This window comes from Solanum dulcamara, chromosome 7, assembly GCF_947179165.1.
Source record: "Solanum dulcamara chromosome 7, daSolDulc1.2, whole genome shotgun sequence".
In the NCBI taxonomy this organism is placed as follows: domain Eukaryota; kingdom Viridiplantae; phylum Streptophyta; class Magnoliopsida; order Solanales; family Solanaceae; genus Solanum; species Solanum dulcamara.
The window spans coordinates 67,732,494-67,755,076 of record NC_077243.1 but is presented as its reverse complement, the minus strand read 5'-3'; the positions used below and the strand labels follow the sequence as shown (position 1 = coordinate 67,755,076).

The 22,583-nt window shown below is 34.2% G+C and overlaps 2 protein-coding genes across 10 annotated transcripts; both read right to left on the bottom strand.

Annotated features, from left to right (window-relative positions):
• Positions 1 to 233: 233 nt before the first annotated feature.
• Positions 234 to 13,492, bottom strand: LOC129896940 (uncharacterized). 9 transcript variants are annotated; one of them, XM_055972939.1, is made up of 10 exons: positions 13,285 to 13,492; positions 12,971 to 13,000; positions 10,170 to 10,583; positions 9,864 to 9,948; positions 9,379 to 9,454; positions 4,627 to 4,707; positions 3,187 to 3,320; positions 1,708 to 1,957; positions 1,474 to 1,537; positions 234 to 1,145 (listed from the first exon to the last, which is right to left on the bottom strand). In XM_055972939.1, the coding sequence occupies exons 3-10, from the start codon at positions 10,549 to 10,551 to the stop codon at positions 625 to 627; spliced, it is 1,593 nt and encodes a 530-aa protein (XP_055828914.1). In that variant the 5' UTR covers positions 10,552 to 10,583; positions 12,971 to 13,000; positions 13,285 to 13,492; the 3' UTR covers positions 234 to 624. The 9 variants fall into 9 exon arrangements, with proteins under 9 accessions (XP_055828914.1, XP_055828910.1, XP_055828911.1 ...); XM_055972935.1 differs by having other exon boundaries at positions 12,967 to 13,000; positions 13,281 to 13,462; XM_055972936.1 differs by having other exon boundaries at positions 10,170 to 10,571; positions 12,967 to 13,000; positions 13,281 to 13,462.
• A 1,641-nt stretch (positions 13,493 to 15,133) lies between these two features.
• LOC129896100 (uncharacterized) lies at positions 15,134 to 17,054 on the bottom strand. The gene is made up of 2 exons (XM_055971924.1): positions 16,466 to 17,054; positions 15,134 to 15,620 (listed from the first exon to the last, which is right to left on the bottom strand). Exons 1-2 carry the CDS (start codon positions 16,706 to 16,708, stop codon positions 15,363 to 15,365), a joined length of 501 nt encoding a protein of 166 aa, XP_055827899.1. The 5' UTR covers positions 16,709 to 17,054; the 3' UTR covers positions 15,134 to 15,362.
• Between the last annotated feature and the right edge of the window lie 5,529 nt (positions 17,055 to 22,583).

The following is a 22,583-nucleotide window of genomic DNA, read 5'->3' as shown; positions in this document are numbered from 1 at the left end:
TTAATTTTTTAAATGTTTTTTAATATAAAAAAAGATGCTCACTTTAAGAAGCGTGCATTTAAACATTTTTCCAACTCAGCAATATTAATGTCACTTAAGTCCGGTCAATAGTCAGAGGAGTTTAAAATATTGTATTTCAATGAGTTTAAGGGTTCAGTTGACAAAATCATAAGTATAAGGATCCAACTTACAAACAGAGCCAAGTATAAGGGTCTCGCAGGTCATTCCGCCCATTATCTAAAAGAACACTTCTATATTGCCATGAAATGATTATCATCATCTAAGTTGTAAGCCTCATAAGAAGTCAGTAACAGCAACATAGTAGTTGGCCAAGCACGTTGCAATGCCAAAAGGCGACCAACTGTATCAACAGTCTTGACAGAAAATCATACGGCTGCTATTTTACAAAACATCAATAGATTAGGAGTTCCAGTTTAGCAACTCCTAAAAGAACTAAACATATCCACTAAATCTCATTCCAGATCTAGCTCATGTAGCATTTCAATAACTTGCAGGGGATTATGGAGATAATAGGTACATCTTCAAACATGCCATTAAACTTGATGGAATGATGGCAAAGAGAATGCTGAATCATAGTATTGATCCTTCACTCAATCAGATTGTCTATCTAGGGGAACCATAGAAACTGTGGTGATAGGAACCATCTTTGACAAGTGGGCTTTTCCTTTCTCTCTCTGACAAGGATCTTCCAAAACTAGGGCTTCTTGGCATTGAAGCACTGTCCCTTGGGCTATGAGATGAATAACGTGAGTCATAAGTCCCATATCTGTAAGAATAGGTTGACGAGGGGCTAGTTCCAGGATCAACACCAGGAGGTCCATCATCTTCAAAATCCCTAGACCGACGCTGTTCATGATGATAATGCCCTCTGTTGACATAGTCTTGTGCATGGTTATAACGGTTGTGTGAATGACTTCTCGAATAACGTGAACTCGAAGGCGCAGGTTCCCAACGTCTTTCATCAGCATGTTCTGGTATAGGGGCATTTACACCTGGAAAATCAACACTCATCTTCCTAGGTGGGTTTGGAAAGCTTTTATCAAGAATTTCCCCTTCCTCTGTTTCTTCCTTATTTTTCTCATCAGCAAATATTGTGATTCCAGAGGGTAGATCCTCGTCTTCTTCTAAAAAGGTCAAGTAAATTGCAAAACAATGAGTAGATTCAACAATAGCTGTTGACAAAATTGAAAATATCATGCTATTGTCTGGAAGCAAAACCAAAGAAAGTTGGTATGTACAAAAAACTGGAGGTAAAAGATGAATACAAGTACGGGAAGAGAGAGTTGGGTGCTCACTAATTTGGGCCTAACCTACTAATTTGGTTAAAAGGCTCATGTTTAATCAAGTCAGATATTACACCTTGACAAAAAACTAAAAACATAACTGGAATACCAACAAAATATAAACAGGCACTAATGTGTGCATGTGTGGCGGGGGAATATGATTATTTACCCAAATATCCTGGTGGATATCCCATTTGCCTCATTCTATTAATCCAGGGAGGCGGATCAAGCTCCTGAAAAATGAAAAAGAACAAGTATTGATGATAAAAATCAAGATATCATGCTACCAGTGTGTTGCCACTTTCATAATTAATATGAATTGCACTGGATCAAAAACTTAAAACAGTTAAGAACACGTAAAACCTTGATCACACGAGAAAGTAAATTCAGAACATAATCTCACCCCAAGGCCCAAAAGTTTTCGTGTTTCCGAATCCAGTGCACCTGGTCTTAAACCGTCATACTTTCCCCTCGGAGAATCTTGATAATATCGAGTTGGATTGCGAGAACTGGCACTTTGATTCCTTCTGGACTTGTGTTGTTTACGGGCACTATTAACAGCTGCATTATCACGAGGCTTAGGGCATTCTTTCAATGCATGGCCATAGGAACCACAATTGAAACATCGGGAACTATCAACCATTTCTATTCCTCTGCAATACAGAAGACATCATAAGATAATAAAAAATCAAACAGACAAACAAACAAAATTCTTTTCACCAAGTAAACATCAAATATCAGCTTCAAGGATCTTCTCACAGTTCACTACATGCTTCCTTCATTTGTACTGCCTTTTCCTTGACAATTAAGAATATAAGCAGAGAACACAGATCAGCAAAGGACATAACTGTGCCATCAAAATTCAAAATTATGAACAAGGACATTCATAGGCATAATCTCAATACTGTCGATGCAACAGAATCCAAATGAAGTGCTTCAATGCAACCCCTGGTCAAATGATCGTTTTGAAGTGAAAAAACTAACATTACATAATATCATATAATTATCTCAACATGAAAAGAATAACATGACACTACACTGGGGAGCATTCTAACGTTGACACATGCTACTATAGATATTGACTTTTACGAATCTTATGCAGGAGCCGGCAACACATGCCACTCACCTGACATCGAGGAGTAATCAAACGGCACCCAGTAGATGTCATCATGTAGGAGTTTAACAAGATGACAAGACGAGGAAGATACATCTGACTCAGGAGAGTACGAGAGGTACACTTCAAAGACTATCACAACAGGAAGGAAGAGAGATGGAAGGAAAAGAAAATGAGGAAGAGGCAAATAAGAGATGGAAGGAAAAGAAAATGAGGAAGAGGCAAATAAGAGATGGAAGGAAAAGAAAAAGAGGAAGGGCAATATTAGGGTTGAACAGGTAGAGACCAACTGCGTAAGAGTTCTTTAAGAACTACATCAACATTTGCTTATCACATCAGCCTAGAGAGCTTTTGAGAGGATCGAAAATGAGTTTGCACATTTAAGAAATAGCCTTTTTTTTCTTTGATTGTTTTTGGTGCACCCTAGAAATTCCTTCTTGTATAGATGATTGGGAGTGTTTTTTGTAGAGAATCAATTTTTGATGTAAATTCTCTACTTTTTGGTTTACTTCTTGTATACGCGAGCTTTCATTCCCAATGTTTATAATATCATTTACCTTGTCAAAAAAAAAGGAAAATATTTGAATTTTACCAGTTACAGTCAACAATTTGAGTATGTGTAAGCCTTTAATATCTGTATTTTTAAATAACATGGGCACCCTGGCTGCGGTGCCACTCACCCTACTTGAAACTAACAAACTGAAAGAATATAGGATACATGTTCTAGGAATTAACTTACTCCCTACGAAGACTGAAACTGTAAATTACCTTTCCACATTGTTTGAACTATCTGTTGCAGTCAAAGCAAATGAATATCCACGATCATAAAGAGGAATAGAGTTGCCATCCAATGGAATAAACTCGCTCTTGTTGTTACTTGCTTGTTTGTCCACCCAATACGTCTAACAGAAAACAGTACTTTTTAGCCTATTAAAAAAAAACTAATGCTGCGCAGCCAAGATAGTCAAATTACAATACTACTCTTCTCAATTTGAGCAGTATGGGTAGATATACCACACTGGATTCAATAACAGAATGCTCACCTGCCACCATCAGAGGATTGGAGTGTACAGCCCACATAGGTCGGATAAGAATTCAATAGTATAGCATACTCAACATAAAGCTTTTGCAAACAAAATTTGTTTCACTTACGGACAACCATGAATTTACACCATAATTTGAAAGCAACTATCAAGAGCATTAATTTTAGGATTGAGCGTTTGAACATGCCCACATTTTTATGAAGAGAATTCTCACTAATGGATGGTGATAACCCTGTCTATCCTCTGTACACCTAAAAATGTATAGAACCTTAGACAAACCCAGTGTTGATAAATACACATTTAAGCAATAGGGAGCCTTGGAGTAACTGGTAAAGTTGCTGCCATGTGACCAGGAGGTCACGGGTTCAAGCCTTGGAAACAGCCTCTGGCAGAAATGCAAGGTAAGGCTGCGTACAACAGACCCTTGTGGTCGGGCCCTTCCCCGGACCCTGCGCATAGCGGGAGCTTAAGTGCACCGGGCTGCCCTTTTTTTTTTTTTTAAGCAATAGGAAGTGCTCAGCCTATTTTGCCCTTAGCCTCAGCGCCTAGGCGAGCCTTTAACAATAGTGGCAGTTATTTCTAAGAAACAAAGTGAACATGTGATACAAAATAAAAGTTCATTTTTACATGGTAAACTATAAATTCGTAATATACTGCTATCACAGATAATTATGGTTATAGACTTACCATATTCCAGATAATATAGCATTTTTTCTTAATTTTTAAATATAGATACTAACCTAAATACTGAATTATTCCAATTTAACCCAGATATTAATTGATCCTCATCAAGCCAATTCTAGATCTTCTGGGATACACTTACTTGAAAGGTTTCTAATATTTTGTTTCCTTTCTCTTTCTTTTCTTTTCTTCTCTTCCTTTTTTTTTTGGTTCATAAACTAGTTCTTCCCTAATTATACACTCACCAACAATGAAGATGCAATTTGCAAAATCAAATCAGAATGATTTGTCTATTCTAGGAATCCATGGTGGCTGACGAAATAAATGTCAACTTTTACGCGTTAAGCAAAATATAGTGTGCAAATTAGTGGAGGCAAATGTCTTTTTTATTTACTTTTTAACTTAAAAATATCCTCAAATACAACAGTAGCAATAGCTCAACAGAGAATTTAAATGTGCAAATGCGGCAGAGATAGAAATATACCACTGCAGAAGGTTTCTCCAAACCAACATGAAGAGCAGGGAAGTACGTCTCTTCACCAGATTCTAATACTTCTCTTGAATCCTGAAATCAAAGAAACAAGACTCGGCACTCTCAAGATGAAACCTACAGAGACACTGAAGATTACTAGAAAAAAACCTCAATAATAAGGTCAGACTCACAGTCAGACATTCCAGTAACATCGTATAGTAAACAGTATTGGGAATAGTAAAATAATGCCTAAATGATGCCAGATTAGGAACACCAATGTTTGACCATTTTTAATTTATGCGTTAAACATGCCAACTGATTTCCACCTTGGTGCAAAATCTGGACAGTGGATGACATTCTCTTAACTTTGACTATCCCACCCCCCACCCCCACACACGTAATTACTTATTAGTTTATATTCAATGTAAAAGAATCAAAGACATCCAGCCAAATATCCACTTAATCCAACTAGGTTAACATTTTTTTTTGGTAACTAATCAGTCGTCTTAATCACCAAGTGGCCAGTAAGTTCATAACAAGGCTACAACACAGCCTTGCCAATTCATAATGTTAATCACATAACCTCCATAATCTATCAACTAAGCATTTACATCAAAATTAGCATTGGTGAAACATATTCCTAAGCTTTATGATGCTTGTACATTAAAAACACATTAAATTACTCTTTCTTAACTTGCTGGTTCTCTTCTCCTCTGCTCAAAGACACTTCTGTTTCTTTCGGACCAAATAGCTTGAACGGTTTATGTGAAGACTAGTTTAAGAACTTGAGCCTTGGTTGATCTACCTTTAGGCCTCATTTGTTTGCACTTAGTGGAGGTCTGGATCTAAATGTCTCAGATCTTAGATCATTAAATGCATTAGTTTACATCAAGATTTAAACACTTATTTGGTCTGAATAGATCTTAATCATTAAGATCTTGAACAAAGTCTTAATATCATTAAGAGGTAATTTTTTTATATGGATAATTTTCACCACCATTCTATCAACCATCAACATCCACCATCACTAACCACCTTTGTCATCACAACCACCACCACCATTACCGTCACCAACCACCAACCACCTTTGCCATCACAACCACCACTATTGTTAGTCCCTACCATACCTACCATCTCCATCATTGTAATTATATCCATGGCCACCACCATCACTACCACCTCAACCCACCAATGTTATCAAAAGCAAAAAGCGCAAAAATGTTCTAAGGTTTATTGGGGCTTTAAGCACAAATAAATTGTGGAATTTGATGAAAAAAATGCAGGCATACATACATACATCATATATTATTAAAAGTGGGAAGGCCCCCAAGTTCAAAGTTGGATTACGAAAATACCCTTGCATTGATTTTTATCTTTTTCGTCTTTTTGTCTTTTTAATTTTCCCTAATTTTGCTATAAAAAAATCTGCAAGTGTCTACATTCATTGCTCAATTAAAATGCATTTAAAAAAATGAAGTCTTTCAGTTTTCAAACCCTTTCATTTTTCTTAACCTCTGTCTTTTCATTCCTGTATTAGATGAAGTAAAAGGCTGGTGGTCTCCTTCAATTCCTCAATATTATTTATATATGTCTCTAATGGCAAAAGGTTCATATATACACTAATGCAAGAATGTGAGTCAAACATTTAAATGACTATTGAGTGGTCACGTGCAAAAAAGATGACTATTTGTTTCTGCGTATTCCCCACATAGAAGGAAGATATAGCATAGGTGTATTCCCCTTCTTTGCAACTTGTTTTGAGTCAAACAAGGGCTTAAGAGTGCCTTTGACAACACTATCCCCAACCACCGTGCAAAAAAGATGACTATTTGTTTATGCATACTCCCCACATAGAAGGCAGATAAAGCATAGGTGTATTCCCCTTCTTTGCAACTTGTCTTGAGTCAAACAAGGGCTTAAGCGCACCTTTGCCAACACTGTCCCCAACCACCTCTGTCATCACAAACACCACCATTGTCAACCACTACCATCAGCCGCTACCACACCTACCACCTCCATTGTTATAATTACATCCACTGCCACCTCGACCACCACCTTTACCACCAACAACACTATCAACTACTAACACCAATCAACCTCATCAACACAACCAGCCCCACCAATACAACAGCCACCATCACGCCAATCACAACACCAACAACCTCCAACATCACAACTATCACCACCACTATTAGTTACTAACATCAACCATTGTCATTACAAACCATCTCCACTATCACTAGCAAATATAAATGTTTCATTTGTTTAATCAAATAACATGTTTTTATTTTATTAAATTTATATATTTCGAATATGTAATTACTTTTATATTTGAATTGTATATTTATTATGCTTACAAAAAAACTTATGCATATTCAGATGTTGAAAAATAAACAATATTAATCATTCAATATTCAGATCTAAAGACCACATCCTAATCATTCAAATGTGCATTTAGATTCAGACATGATCTTAATGAAACAAATGAGGCCTTAATCTCTACGATTATCTTCTGTTACATTTGAGGTTGTCAGGTGTATCATTATATGCCCATTGCAGCCACTCCATTAATCTCTTCCAAAGCTGCCTGGCGAATGCACACTCAATGAATAAATGCTCCTTGGTTTTCAATAGTGTCACACATCACACAATTTGGTTCAAGATTTGCTCCCCATCTTAATAACCTATCAACAGTATTATGATGACCATGACAATATGCCCATAGAGTGAATATTGTTTTGGTCTTGCCTCATTTTTGCACATTACGTGTTTCCAATCAACCTTTGGATGGTCCCCCAAGAGCTGCATATATATTTGACTGATCTTGCTCTTGTAAGTGGAGGAGAGCTCATGAATTTGACTCTGCACTACTCTTGTTGCCAAAATTTTTATGGAAATCTGCTTAAGTGGGCTCTTTTTGATATATGTTGCATGAATCTATCTAATCCGGTCTTTCTTATTTGTGAGCCAAATTCCAGCACATTTTTGCTACTGCTGCTTTGTTCCATAAATTGATATCAAACAAGTGTAATCCACCAGCAGTGGCAGACATGTTGTACTCCATGCAACCAGTGCTCTTTTAGTTATCTCATTAGTCCGTGACCATATATTACTTCTACAATTTGTTTCTATGGACTTTATCACCTTGGCTGAAATAAGGAATAATTGGGACCAGTAAGACTGAATCCCAAATATCACTGATCAGGAAATATGTGATGGTCAATGCTCCACAGGGGATGACAAAGCTCCAGTTATTGATGGGTAGTGTACAATGCTTTTTCTTCAAGAAAGCTTGGCAAGCGATTAGGATTGATGTGTGTGCTTCTGTTGAGGGTTTCTTCCTTCATAATAGTATGTATAAGGCATTCACTTGCACAACCTAGTAACATCAAAGAGTACAGGACAATAGCCTGTTGCACAGTTTTGTACAAGATTATTTCCAAGGTGTTAACTGCTAGGATGAAAACATTATGCCTCGTATCATAATTGAGAATCAGACAGGGTTCATACCTGGGAGGAAAATAGCAGACAAAGATAATCATGGCTCATGAACTGGTTAAACATTACACTAGAAAGCATATTTCACCTAGATGTATGCTTAAAGTGGATCTTCAAAATGCCTATGATTCTGTGGAATGGATTTACATAGAACAAGTTATAGTGGGACTAGGTTCTCCAGAAAAATTCATTACTTGGATATTGCTAATGCACTGTGTCAGGACAGTCAGTTATTCAATCACCATCACTGGAGAACCAACTGAGCCTTTTGGTGCAGAAAAGGGACTGAGACAAGGAGATCCTATGTTTCCCTATCTGTTTGTCATAGCCATTGAATATCTCAACAGAAACCTTGGTACTCTAGCTGAAGACAGGCAATACAAATATCATCCTATGTGTCCTAAGTTAAAACTAACACTATCTCTCTTTTGCAGATGACTTACTACTTTTTTGTCAGGGGTGATGAACTATTCAACTGCTCTTTGACAAGTTTACTATGTTTTCTCAAGCTTCAGAACTCCAAGCTAACCTGAATAAAAGCTGCTCTACTTTGGAGGTGTGTTTAGTGCAGTGATGACTAATATAGAGCAGGTGTCGGGAATTGAACATGGAGAACTTCCTTTCAAATATCTGGGGATCCCCTTAGCCACAAAGAAACTCACTATCCTACAATGGAAGCCTCTAATACAGAAAATTGTGGCAAGAATATCCTCATGGACAGCAAAAACAGATTTCATATGCTGGAACGGTGCAACTAGGTTAACATATTGTTATCTCTTATACTTGAAAACAGATATATAAAGCTCCTAACTATATTGAACGGCCCTTACTCTCAGCTTTTTGAGTTCAAAAACCTACTAAAATGTTTTCCACTTATAGCAAAATGATTGGAACATGAGTTGCAACCAGGTCAAAATTTAACTAATACAAATTCTTACTGCAAGTGAAATGCCTTATTTTTTTTTCCGACTAATTTTTCATTTCGAAGTATCATTCCCTTTCAGCTCTACAATTAGCAATCAAAGATGAAAGGCTTACATGAGCACCCAAGGGTCTGGCCTAGTAGTCAATGAAGTGGTACAAACCTTGGAGACCAGGTTCTTCTTCAAAGGTTCAAATCTCAGCAGAGAAAGGGAATAGTAGAGGTGCGCATACCATGTACTAGTGGAAAATAGCACGTACCCGGTGAATAGTTGAGGTACGCGCTAGCTGGACCGGACACCACCATTATCAAAAATAATAAGAAGAAGAAGATGAAAGGCTTACGGTTTCTGAAGAACAATGTTTGGCATGCCACTCTGACCATTGTTGTAGCAGCCCCTCAAGCATCTTTCTGCTCTCTCTGGAAACATAAGTGAACCCGCCAGGATCAAGAAATACAAAGATGACATTTTTACTAGCAATATATATTTAATAATATAGATGGATCACGACTTCTACATTTGGTTCAACAAAGGGAAAAGAAAAGTGCGAAGAAGGTGATTGACTTACTTCCTTATGTGATGTATTTAGCCTCCTCTCATAATAGGAAGAGAACTATATGAGATGTACTTCCTCTTATTCCATTTTAAACAGGTGAAAAAAGTTGACATCTAGGGGCACAAATTCCCTTCCAATTCTCATTGAGTTTGAACAAAACAAGAGAAATGATCCTTAGCCCTCCTCAAGTACTTCCCCTTATCACTCGAAATAAACATAATCTTAATGTGGCCACGGAAGAATGTAATAGAACATGAGAATTTTTGTCAAACCTTGTTAAAGAATTATAAACGACATGCACTGACGGTTGCTCAACATGAAGAGTTGCACGAGGTCTCTTAACTCCAGATAAGCCTGCTAAAGGAGGTCAATATTTAGAGAAATTTACCTCAACCAATAGAGAAAGTGGAAAAGAAACTAATAAAAAGATGCAAACTCAACACTGAAATAAAATGGAACTATAGGAATAAAGATTCAATTGCTTACAAGTCAGGACTTATTATAAGGCAATTACAAGACATAAAATATAGTACCCATTGGGCAAAAATAGACCAGAAAATATCAAACAAACAACATACATTTGACACCAACAATTTCCTGACTGCTGACATGATCTTGATCCTCTTTCTGATTGCTACTATTGTTTCCGTCTTGCAAATTTAGATGTCCATTCTCAGCATTTATTACAGAGTCGACCGTAGTTACTTCTGTCATCACAACTGTTTCTGTCAACTCGACGCCAACTTGTGATGGTGTTCCAGTCAACTCAACACCAACTTGTGAGCCAGGGTCACTCTCCAAATCCATGTCACTATCACTTTCCTGTAAAGGTTCCTTGCTTTCACTGACAACGTAATTAGTGGTTTTGGAAGTGTCTCCATTTGCACCAACTTCACTATTTTCAATTCCTCTTTCAAGATTATCAGATGCAGGAAGGTTGTTTGGATCCTCAGTCCCCATGAAAGTGAAATTACTATAGCCTGCAAAACAGTCTACAAATAAACACCATGGTTTACTAGTCTTTTGCTAAACAAGTCTCTTCAAATAAATTAAGAAGAACAATAATATATGTAGTGTTGCTCACTAAATTTAATAAAAAATCTACAACACATAGTGGTTTAATCGGGATATTATTGTGTATTTAGTGCCCACTTTTTGTTGCACTTGAGCCGAGGGTCTTTCGGGAACAACCTCTCTACCTCCATGAGGTAAAGGTAAAGTTTGTGTACACTCTACCCTCCCCAAAAGTGGGATTAAACTGGGTAAGTTGTTGTTGTTAGTCCCCACACTATCATCTACCCTATTGCATAGTGAGTATTCATATGATTGAACCCTAACTAGTTTCAAATTGAGACACAATTGTTGTTGTTGTTGTCTTAAAGTGACTGCACATTTTGCTTATAAAATTGCCATATCATACAAGAATTCTAGGGTGTAAACATGAATCGTAGGACAGGATCTGCTTCGTAACTAAGTAGATAGGTCATAATCTATGCATCTTTGGAGGCTCACATACAAGTGCAAGGAAATGAATCACATACAGATTGGCATTATGCTACTGAGAGTAATACGAGTTTTGAAGAACAGAAGAGAAGTGAGTCCAATGATAAGGTAACATAAAAAATTCTCCACTGATGAAATCTTAGTCATAATCTATGCATCTTTGGATGCTCATATAAAAGTGCAAGGAAATGAATCACATACAGTTTGGCAATTACGCTACTGAGTGTAATACAAGTTTTGCAGAACAGAAGGGAAGTGAGTCCAATACTAAGGTAACATCAAAAATACTCAGATAGTCAGATGATGATTTCTTAGCTCATTAGTTAGGGAAAAAGGATCAGACACAAACACTTTAACACAGTGGCACATGACAAAAGACAGCCATATAACTCGTAGGAATATCTCAAACCTTTCTATTATGACAAAGGACAAGAAAATGAGACTAAAATGAAGTTTCTGTAATTTAAGGCATTAGTATCTTCATTTCATCCAGTTGAATGAAGAAGTCACACTAATTGTAGAAGGCTAATTTTTCTGGGATATAGTCCTTTTGTCAACTTCGATATTTAAGGAAAATGGAGAAAAGTATCCAGAACTCGTATATAAACTCAGGTCAATCCTAGAAGTTGAATTACCAGGTGCAGCATATTAGTCCAACCACTACTCCTTTGAAACAATTGACGTGGATTTTGTAAAAGTATATAATTATAAAAACTTTATGCAGTATATATTTTTTTTTGACAGGCATATTTTCTACAAGATATATATGGACTGCATGTGCTTGCACCCACTGCAGTAAAAATGCATCCGCCCCTACATAAATATAAGATACTCTAATATTTTTCCACAAAATTCTTCCCTAGCTTTTAAAATGGTTTCATTCAACAATGACCAACTGAATTGAATATAGTTACTTGAGTGCCGGGTGGGTTTCCTGGCAACTTTTGCTTTCTAAATACACCATACAACTTAATTACAAAACAAAATGGCAGCAAATCAGACTTTAAAGAATCAGTGTTATCAAAAGCAAAAGCCGCAAAAAAGCTCTAAGGTCCATTAGGGCTTTAAGCACAAAGAAATCGTGGGCTTTAATGAAAAGAGACGCAACGGAGAAAAATACAAATATATATATATATATATATATATATGTCTAGTCCAAGACTAATAATTATAAGCATGAATGACAGATATATGAACAAAGAAATTGGGAAAAAATTACGACAAAGTGATAGATCACTTGTTTAGTGTCTGAAGAGGCTCACTGCCCAGGAAAAGTATGCCTTAGAACCTTTTTTTGAGATTGGTAACTGTTTCTATTTCTGACAACGAGACTGAAATGCACATCAAGTGAGCGAAACACTCAACACGTTTTGAGCCTCGCTTCAAGGCTTAAGCTTGCCTTTGACAACACTGTAAAGAAGACAAATTCCCATTTCTTTGCATATAGAAGGGAATGGTCCATTAAGCCGAAGGCGAACAACTGACTACTGGAAAGAATCTTTGCATATAAAAGGGAATGGTCCGTTAAGCCGAAGGGGCACAACTGACTAATAAAGATAAGTAATAAATATTCAAAAGCAAGAAAAATGCAACATTGACAAAGTAGAGCTCCAAGAACCTGAAATCCAACACTACCAAGGGCGGCTAAACCCTAAAGCGAGTGGCTTTAGGCCCAGAAATAATAAAGGGCCTCAAAATTGCAAATCCCCAAAAGAACCAAAAAGCCCCAAATTCAGTTCAAATACGAAGAGATATACATCCGAAGACGGCAAATCGCAGAGAAGAGGCAAGATTAAACGAAGAAACACAACTGGAGAACAAACGAAAAGCACCGAGCAGAACACAAACCCAAAAGATGAAGGAGATACATACATACCTGGGAAGAGACAACCAGAGTTGAACAAATCTGTTGAAGGCCAAGCAAAATATTAATGGCGTGAGAAACACCGTATTAAGCAAAACAGCAGAATGAATGACCAAAATACCATGGCTTGTTTGACTAAATTTATAATATTTGGCTTATAAATCAAAAATGAAAAGTCAATTCAAACAGGTTTTAAACTCTCCATCAAAAAGGAAATACAAGATTGAAATTTATGATGACTTTCAAGATTATTATAGCGTATTCTTAGGAGAAAATAAAAGGACGAATAGAACTTAGATTCACTGGAGAAAGAAGAGATCACCTACGAGTTTGTTGGAGAAAGAGATCGAAGTTGCAGCTGATGGAGATTTTTGAGATCAAATGAATTGAATTGAGTCCGAACTTCCAATGTCTGGAATGTAATGGTTGGAAAATATATATATATTTATTTATTGCAAATGATATTAGCACAAAAAGAAAAACAATTTGAATTTTTGATAGTCTTTGGTGCAGTAGTGTTAGACCTATTTTCTTTCAGCAAATATTTACAAAAAGAGAAAGTTCCTTTGAAATTACAATAGTAGATAGAGTTGCAAAGCGACATTCTTTCTTAACAACTGCGTTTGTCACCGCGTTTTGCTTTATATATGTGAGAAAATACATTCAATCCTTAATGAAATTAACATATAAAGAGTTGTTTTTTGTGCAGTAACTAATAAAAATTCCTAGCATCAATGTTAATTTGTAAAGCATGAGACTCCATCCGATCTCCGATGTGTAAATCATGTAGCAAGGTCCATTAGAAACGTAAGCACCCGGAGGAGCTACAATGGTGTGGGGGTGGTCAATCAAATATCCTTTATTGAAATATTACATTGTATATATAGGTCAAACAGGGATGGATCTAAGAGGGAACGAGGGTGTTCATCCGAACCCCTTCGCCAAAAAAATACACTATATAAGGTATTTTTTTAATTTATAATGTATATATATAGATTTTAAATCTCTTGAACACAAGGCTAAATGTTAGGTTAGTGGTTTAGGCAGGTTCAAAATTCACCTCGATATTTTAAGTTCAAATTCAGGACATTATATTTTTATTTTTCAAACTCCCTTAATAAAAATTCTTAATTGTCATTGAGCTCAAATATTACTATATATCCTATATATGACATTTTGGACACCCTAAGAACAATAAAGAGTAATAGCTCAACAATCAAGGTTGTGCATAATTTTGCATGACACTCATGTTTGATTCCTCAAGGCACATATTGATATGTGTTTTGTGACCTGCCTTTTTGTCTTAAAACGAGGCCTAAGCATCTAAAATCAAGATGGGCCAAAAAACGTAAATTCAATCTTAAAAGTCATGTTATAATTTCGTAAAAAGATTAAGTAAACTTTACCTAAATCCCATAGTGAAAAAGCTCAATTACAATGTATCCCTCATTTTTCTAAAATTACCCGATTTCCCTTTTTTTTTCAAATTTCTGATACATTACTCACCTTCCTGATACATCAGTTTTTGGGTGTAAAATAATTAATGCTTGTGATTTATTTATGGATAGTAACGTAATTTAAGTTATGATTGATTGTTTCAATCAATTAAAGTGCTAAATAAGGTAAAGAATCCTTTTAAGAACAAAATAGTTATGAAGATCAAGGAAAATTCTAAAAACAGAGCATCAGTGCGAAAAAAAAATTCAATCAGAATCATGAGATGTATCAGAATCTGATACATAAACATGATGTATCAGAATCATTATATTTTGATACATGAGAATTTTAATACATAAACAAGATGTATCAGACACATTAAAGGTTGATACGTGAGGTGTTGATACATAGACAAGATGTATCAGAAACATTAAATATTGATACATGATAATCTGATATATAATCAAGATGAATCAAATTCATTAAAGCTGATAAATGAGATTCTGATACATAAATAAGATGTATCAGAATCACTAAATCTTGATACATGAGATGCTGATACATATACAATATCAGAAGAATTCAAGTTTGATAAATTAGAATCTGATACATTAACAGTATGTATCAGAAACAATCAAGTTTGATAAATTAGAATATGATACATTAACAGTATGTATCAGAAGCAGTCAAGTTTAATACATTAGAATATGATACATTAACAATATGTATCAGAAGCAGTCAAGTTTTATACATTAGAATATGATACATTAATAGTATGTATCAGAATCAAGAAGCAGTCAAGTTTGATGCTTGATAATATGATATATAAACTTTCATCTTATATTAGAGTTTCATACATGAGAAAAACTTAAAAGTCTGGTAATTGTACATTCTTCTAATACAAAATTCAAAAAAAAACTACTCGACGTCCATCGGTTCTCCTTGACTAGAAGATATGAAATCTCTCTTAGATTTTTAGGATCTTCGGTATCGCTAACATAACCATCCTTGGCCTTTCGACAACCAAAATTCCACAATAGTGTGGCATATCTTGAACGGAAGAATTCGGCATGTAGTCCAGTATTTGGAATAGAAATTCCATCCTAAATAACTTTATACCTTCTTCACCTATTGATGATTCAAAATCATCAAGAAAATTAGCCCCATATGCCGTTCCGAATCTCAATGGGTGGGACGGGATCTTCTTGATGACGTATTTCATTTCCTGCATTGGCATGAAAATGGTTAAATACAACTTGAACTTTATACATAAATACGATGTATCATATGCATTAAAATATCTAAACCATGAGATGAGATTCTGATACATACAGAAGATGTATCAGAAACAGTTATATATTATATTCTGATACATAAATGTAGAAGTATCAGAATCATTAAAACTTGAAACATCAAAAAATGACACTTACACATAATGTATCAGAAATGGTAAATCTCCAAAAAATTGCATTTGAAAAAATATTATGTATCTGATACATAAATATATATGTATCAGAATCATTAAAACTTGAAATAACAAATACTGAGACTTAAAGATGATGTATCAGAAATAGTAATTCTCAAAAAATTGCATTTGAAACAGACATTATGTATCTGATACATAAATGTAGATGTATCAGAATCATTAAACTTGAAATAACAGAAATTGAGACTTAAACATAATGTATCAGAAATAGTAAATTTCAAATAATTGCATTTGAAAAAGACATTATGTATCTGATACATAAATGATATGTATCAGCTTCATTAAAACTTGAAACAACATAAAATAACACTTAAACATGATGTATCAGAAATAGTAAATCTCCAAAAAATTATATTTGAAAAAGACATTATGTATCTGATACATAAATGTATATGTATCAGAATCATTAAAAATTAAAACAACAGAAACTGACACTTAAACATGATGTATCAGAAATAGAAAATCTTCAAAAAAATTCCTTTTAAAAAGACATTATGTGTCTGATACATAAATGATATGTATCAGAATCATTAAAACCTTCACAAAATTTTCATTCTAAAACAAAAATTTAATTGAACACATACCTTTGGGAGATTAGGGCATGTTGTAACCCCTTCAATCTTGTTGTCTATTTCTTTGGGTGCATGTTTAACTGTAGCTTTCGACTTCAATTTCTCACGTAGCTTATTCATCACTGCTGGATCGTTACGATGTTTGGATCTAACTTCGTCGTAACCTTCCCAAGACGAATCAAAACCAGGAGAAACAAGAATTCGTTGATTTTTATTGGACTTTTTGAGACCATGAACGGATTCCATATGTATCATTGAAGGTATGAGAAACAAAAATAGAAAGATTTACAGAAGAAAGCAAATGATAAAAATTTAGAAGATTTTTCAAAGATTTTCAGAAGAAATCAAAATATACAAATTTTAGGAGAAATCAGATTGAATGAGAATGAAGTAAAATTCCATATAAGGGAAGATTGAAATATACCTTATTTGGAACCTTGAAATTGATTAACAGTTGAAGAATAACAAATTAACTAGAGCAAATTAGGGCAAGGATGAAGGAAGAGGCGGATGTATCAGTGAGGTATAGAGAGAGAAAGGAAAAAGAGGGAATTTGGAAATTTTTTGATGTATATGGGAATAAAAGTAAATATATTAGGGGAATATGTGTAAAAGGGTAATTTACCCAAAGATTAATGGGATAATTATGCAGATTGTTAGCCCATAAATTTTACTTACCATCTATTTAGTCCAATTTATATAAATTAGAGACAATCGTCGTTCGACTATGCTATTCATCAAAAAAATGGCCAACGCAACCTTTCTTTTCTTCTTCTTCATCATCCCTCCTCCTTCTTCTTCTTCTTCGTCTTCGTCGTTGCTTTTCCTTTTTTTTTTTTAAAATTCGACGTACCAAAAAATGGCCAACACAGCCTTTCTTTCCTTCTTTTTCGTCCTCCCTCCTCCAACGCAAACTTTCTTTCCTTTTTCTTTGTCCTTCCTCCTCCTCCTCCTCTTTTTTTCTTTTCCTCCTCCTCCTCCGCCTCCTTCTTTTTCTTCATCATCCTTGCTTCCCCTTTTTTTAAAAAAAAATCGACGTAGCACAAACGTTAATTATTTTGAGCGAATTTCATATTTAAAATTTGGTATGATTTAGAGGTGATTTTGAGTTGATCAAGATTAAATAGTCAGTGTATATTTTATGTATAATAAGTTATATTCAGTTTTTTGAGTGTATAATAATGTAGAGTCCGCGTATACTTTTTATGACTTTTGACTATTTTTTATGTAAATAAAAACATAGTTATATTCATTGTAAACTAATTACTTTAATTTATTGTATATATTTAAAACTATTCCAAGGTTAAATTGTTAATTCTATGGAAAAAAAAGGTTTTACTATTTAGTTAAATATTGCGTAGTTTGATCTTAATTTTGTTTTGTACACCCAATAATTACCTTGAAAATAATATTTACTATCCAAATTTTGAACACCATTCATGAAACTTTTAGCTATGACACTGTAAGTACTTTTTTTGTTTCATATTACTTGACTCATGTTGACTTGACATATTTCTTTAAGAAAACTTCAATTGGAGGTCTATTTTTAAATTAATCATATTAATGATATTTTAAACTCTAAATTTGTCTACTACTACTTTATATAGTTTTTTAATTAGAAAAATTACATAGTAAGACAAATATGTGATATGTATTTATTATACACAATATAATTTATAAGAATTACAATTCGTAACTATAATTAGGATTTTATAACAAATTTCTCTATCATCTCTCCCACTCTCGCTTGCCTCTCTCATCTCTCTACCCTCGCTCGCTCGCTTGCTCTTTCTATTTCTCCTTTTTCCTCTTTTTGTGGAAGTAACAGAACAACACATCCCTAACTTCTAAAGGATCTTGTCACTTTGTTCATATCTTTTAAGCTACAACCAAGTCAAACCCTTTAGGGAAAGGTTGTCTAGTCAAATTGAAGGTTATTGAAATCATTGACTACTCTTAGACCACATCGTTTCAGATTGCAAATGAAGTTATATCAACTGTATTGTGTCAATTGTGTTCTATCAATTGTATTTGTATATTTTTCAATTGTTCTATCAAATATATGTGAGAGATTTGTAATAGGCAAGAGACTGCGAAGACCTCACTTCTTCCTTTTCTCATCTTTGATTTCATACTCAAGCTCTCAGCATGTCTAAACGAGGAAAAGATACAATATTGTATCGATTGTATTTTGAAAGAATATACAATACATTATACAAATGTATAACATATGATATTTATATAGCTTGATACAATTGTATTCATTGATACACTTGATACAAAGTGAATACATAAGGAACATATACAATTATATTTGTTGATGCAATTGTACTTGTTAATACACTTAATGTGATTGTATTCATTGATACACTTGATATATGGTGAATAGACATGGAACCTTGATACCATTTGTATTCATTGATACAATTTGAATTCGTTAATACACATGATACAATTTGTATTCATTGATACACTTGATACATGATGAATACACAAGAAACATATACACTTGATACAATTGTAGTCATTAATACAACTAGATATAATTGTATTTGTTTGATACCAATACAATGGTATTCATTGACACAATTATATTTGTTGATACAATTATATTCATTGATATAATTGTATTTGTTGATATGCTTGATACAATTGTATGCGTTGATACGCTTGATACAATTAGTATTCCTTGATACAATTGTATTGTTATACAACTAGATACAATTGTATTCATTGATACAATTGTATTTGTTTATACAAATCAATTGATACAATATCTTTCCACTCTCTCCCAAATTTTACTCGCTTATGTCCTCTCTCTCCCAATATCGCTCGCTTTTCTCCCCTCTCTCATAATCTCACTCGTCTCGCCACTCCTTCTAACATGTATCTATGAATCATAATTAAGTAAACTATAGCTATAGTTCTTTAATTAAGCTCAAACTATAGTCATTTTGAAAGTTCCTCTATTTAATACCAAGGGTAGTATTAAAAAAAACTCTCTTGATTTGTTAAAAATGGATAAGTAAAATAAAATATCTATTTTTGGTACAGAGACCAAGTAAAACAAAATGGAGGGAATATTAGATGTTATAATTAGGCTATTATTATAGAATATAAATTAAGATTATTTAATTGCATGATTTGCCCTTTAAATAAGTTGGTCTTTAATTTTTGTCCTAAATGAATTGGTCTTTAATTTCCTCCTCCTAGAAATCGAACTTATGTCTAGTGAGGAATAAGTACTTTAAGAATGTGAAAACTTGTGAAATATTATGATGCAAAAATATAATCTTATGCGCCACAAAACATTAGCTGTCTTAAGAGATGAAAATCAAAGATGAGCACAAAATAGAGGTAAAAGTGCAATTGAATTAAGATAGCAAAGTTACAAACTACAAAAGAATAAAAACAAAACAAAAATGCTTTGTTTATAAACTACACTAAAGTAGTTAAAGTGAATAAGAAAAATATAAAATTGAAACCTTTTTTTTTGTAAAAAAAAAGAAAAGAATCAGCACAAACGATCATTGATACAATAAAGTACTATGCTTTTAAGTTCTTGTTTCAATTGTTGAGATTTACTTGTCTATATAAGCATGCTAAGTTATCATAATTAGTTATAGCTAGAACCAGTTAGTGCTAGTGTTAGTTTGTTATACTTTTCTGTTAGATAGTTAGGTAGGTTGTTAGTGGATTAGATTAGTGACAGCTATTTGACAGTTGTATAGGGAATCAACAATGTGTATATATTCGTGTACATTCTCTCAAAATGAAGTTAAGCATTATCATCTTCACCAAAATATCTCTCTGTCTAAGGTAGTCCCATGAATCCATTTGTGTATTGTTGTTTCTTAGTTGCATCTGTAACAATTTCAGTGTAGCTTTTGATATCGTATCAAAGCCATTATTTTCTTTTTATTTTCTTCTCGAATCTTCGTTGTCAACCCATAACTGTAAAATTTGAGCCAATGTTTTCCCGAATTCAAAAAATTTGATTATTTAGACCAATCCAAATGACGACTGAATAAGGCGGAGTGTCTACAGGTAGTGAAACTAACAATGGACAAATTGATTCAATCAATCCATGGTACATACATCCCTCCGATAGTTCTTGTACAATGACCATTTTAGTTTCTTTTGATGGAATGAGATATCGATCCTAGATAAGAAGTATTCTTCATGCTCTATCTGTCAAGAATAAATCAGATTTTAGTAATGGAGAATGTAAGAAATCAGAGCTCAATTCTCCCCAATTCTAACAATGGGAGGGATGAGACGATATGGTGACTTTCTAGATTTTGAAATCTCTGTCTAAAGATATCTCAAACAGTGTAGTATATGTCAATGATTTAGTGAAATTATGGAAGGAGCTTGAGGAAAGGTATGATCAGACTAATGAGACAAAACTTTATCAAATACATAAGGCTATCAAAAATTTGACTCAAGGTAACCTCGACATCACAACATATTACACGAGAATGAAAATATTGTAGGAGGAATTGAGCACCTTAAGCAACAGAAACCATTGTACTTACACTTGTGTGTGTGGAGCAAAGAAAGTTCATACAAGGCAGATCATGATCGTAGATTAATTCAATTTTTTATGGGGATGAATGAAGGTGAAAGAGATCATCCTAATGATGACTCCCTTACCTTTGATGGCACAAGCTTTCCCAATTTTGATTCTAAGAGGAGAAACAAAAAGAATTCTGCCCTAACAACATGATGAACTTAAACTTTGCAACACTCAATGCTAGCTCATCTGGAACGAGAAACTTTAAGACTGCATACTCTTTTAATCATAGCTCAAATTACCTCTCTAATGGTAATATTGTAAACTTCTCCAAAGGCAACTATGTGGACAAGTCAAAGTTATTTTGTAATTACTGTAAAAGATCAAGGCACACAAGAAAAAATTAATACAAGCTAATTGGATATCCTTCACCAAAACCCCACTCTAATTTTCACAATCAAAACTTTAATCTCATTTAGAAATTAAATTGAAATCCAACTCACTATTATAATCTACATCCTAGATACAATTAAAAAAATGCATTGTGGCAAATGTACATGGGCTGCCATTTGATATATTGTCTGCAAAAAAGGGGAACCTGAGGCAAAGAAGGACAATCAACCCATTAACCTGTCCAAGGAACAATATCGCAATGTTATGACTATGTTACATCACTTCCAAATGAACAATTCAGGAGAAAATACAAATAACCTCAACTTGGGAAATAGCTTGGTGAACTTTGCAGATATTATGATCTGCACTTCCTCAATTGATTTTGGTAAATCTTTATGTAAGCATTTTGAATCAAAATCTGACTTATGAATATTAGACTCAGGGTCTTCGAATCAAATGACCTTTAAAAGACTTTCTATGACTAACATCAAGTCCTTACCATATCCTTTTTTGATAAGTCTACCTAATAGATAAAGAGTGAAAGTAATTGAATTAGGATATGTAACTATACCTAAAATCATTTTGCACAAGGTGCTATATGTGTCATCTTTCAATTTTAATTTGAATTTCATCCATTCCCTCACATCAAGCCTCAAAGGAATTGCCTTGTTTACTGATGCTACTTGTCTGTTGCAAGCCCTTTCTATGAAGAGGCCTGAGGAGATTAGTAAGTGCAAGAATGGAATCCTCTCCCCAGCCCACAGCATAGTGTGGAATCTGGATCCTTTCATCGAGCACCATTTCTTTTGCTATTTATTCATTTCTCTCAGTCTTACGAGGAGAAAAACACGTGATTCGAGAAAATCTATTTCTTGTGTTCAAGATGCTTGGAAAATGGTAGTACTACTTCCATTACTGATTCTTCTATCAATGTTGTTGTTCCTTACTTCTGCATTTTAAACTTTGTAGCAAATAAACATGCATCTTTTTTTCATTCTCTTCATTCTTGTCATTCATTTTCAGATGTACATAACTCCATTTCAAGCAATAAGAATGAACGTTTGACTCACATATATGATGTAAATTTGTTGTGGCATAATAGACTTAGTCATATTCTGTTTGCAAAAATAAGAACCATAGCTTCTATATCTGTCGTTTTTTCAGCCAAACAACCTTTCTTATGTTTTGTTTGCCCTATAGAAAACCAAACTAGATTGACTT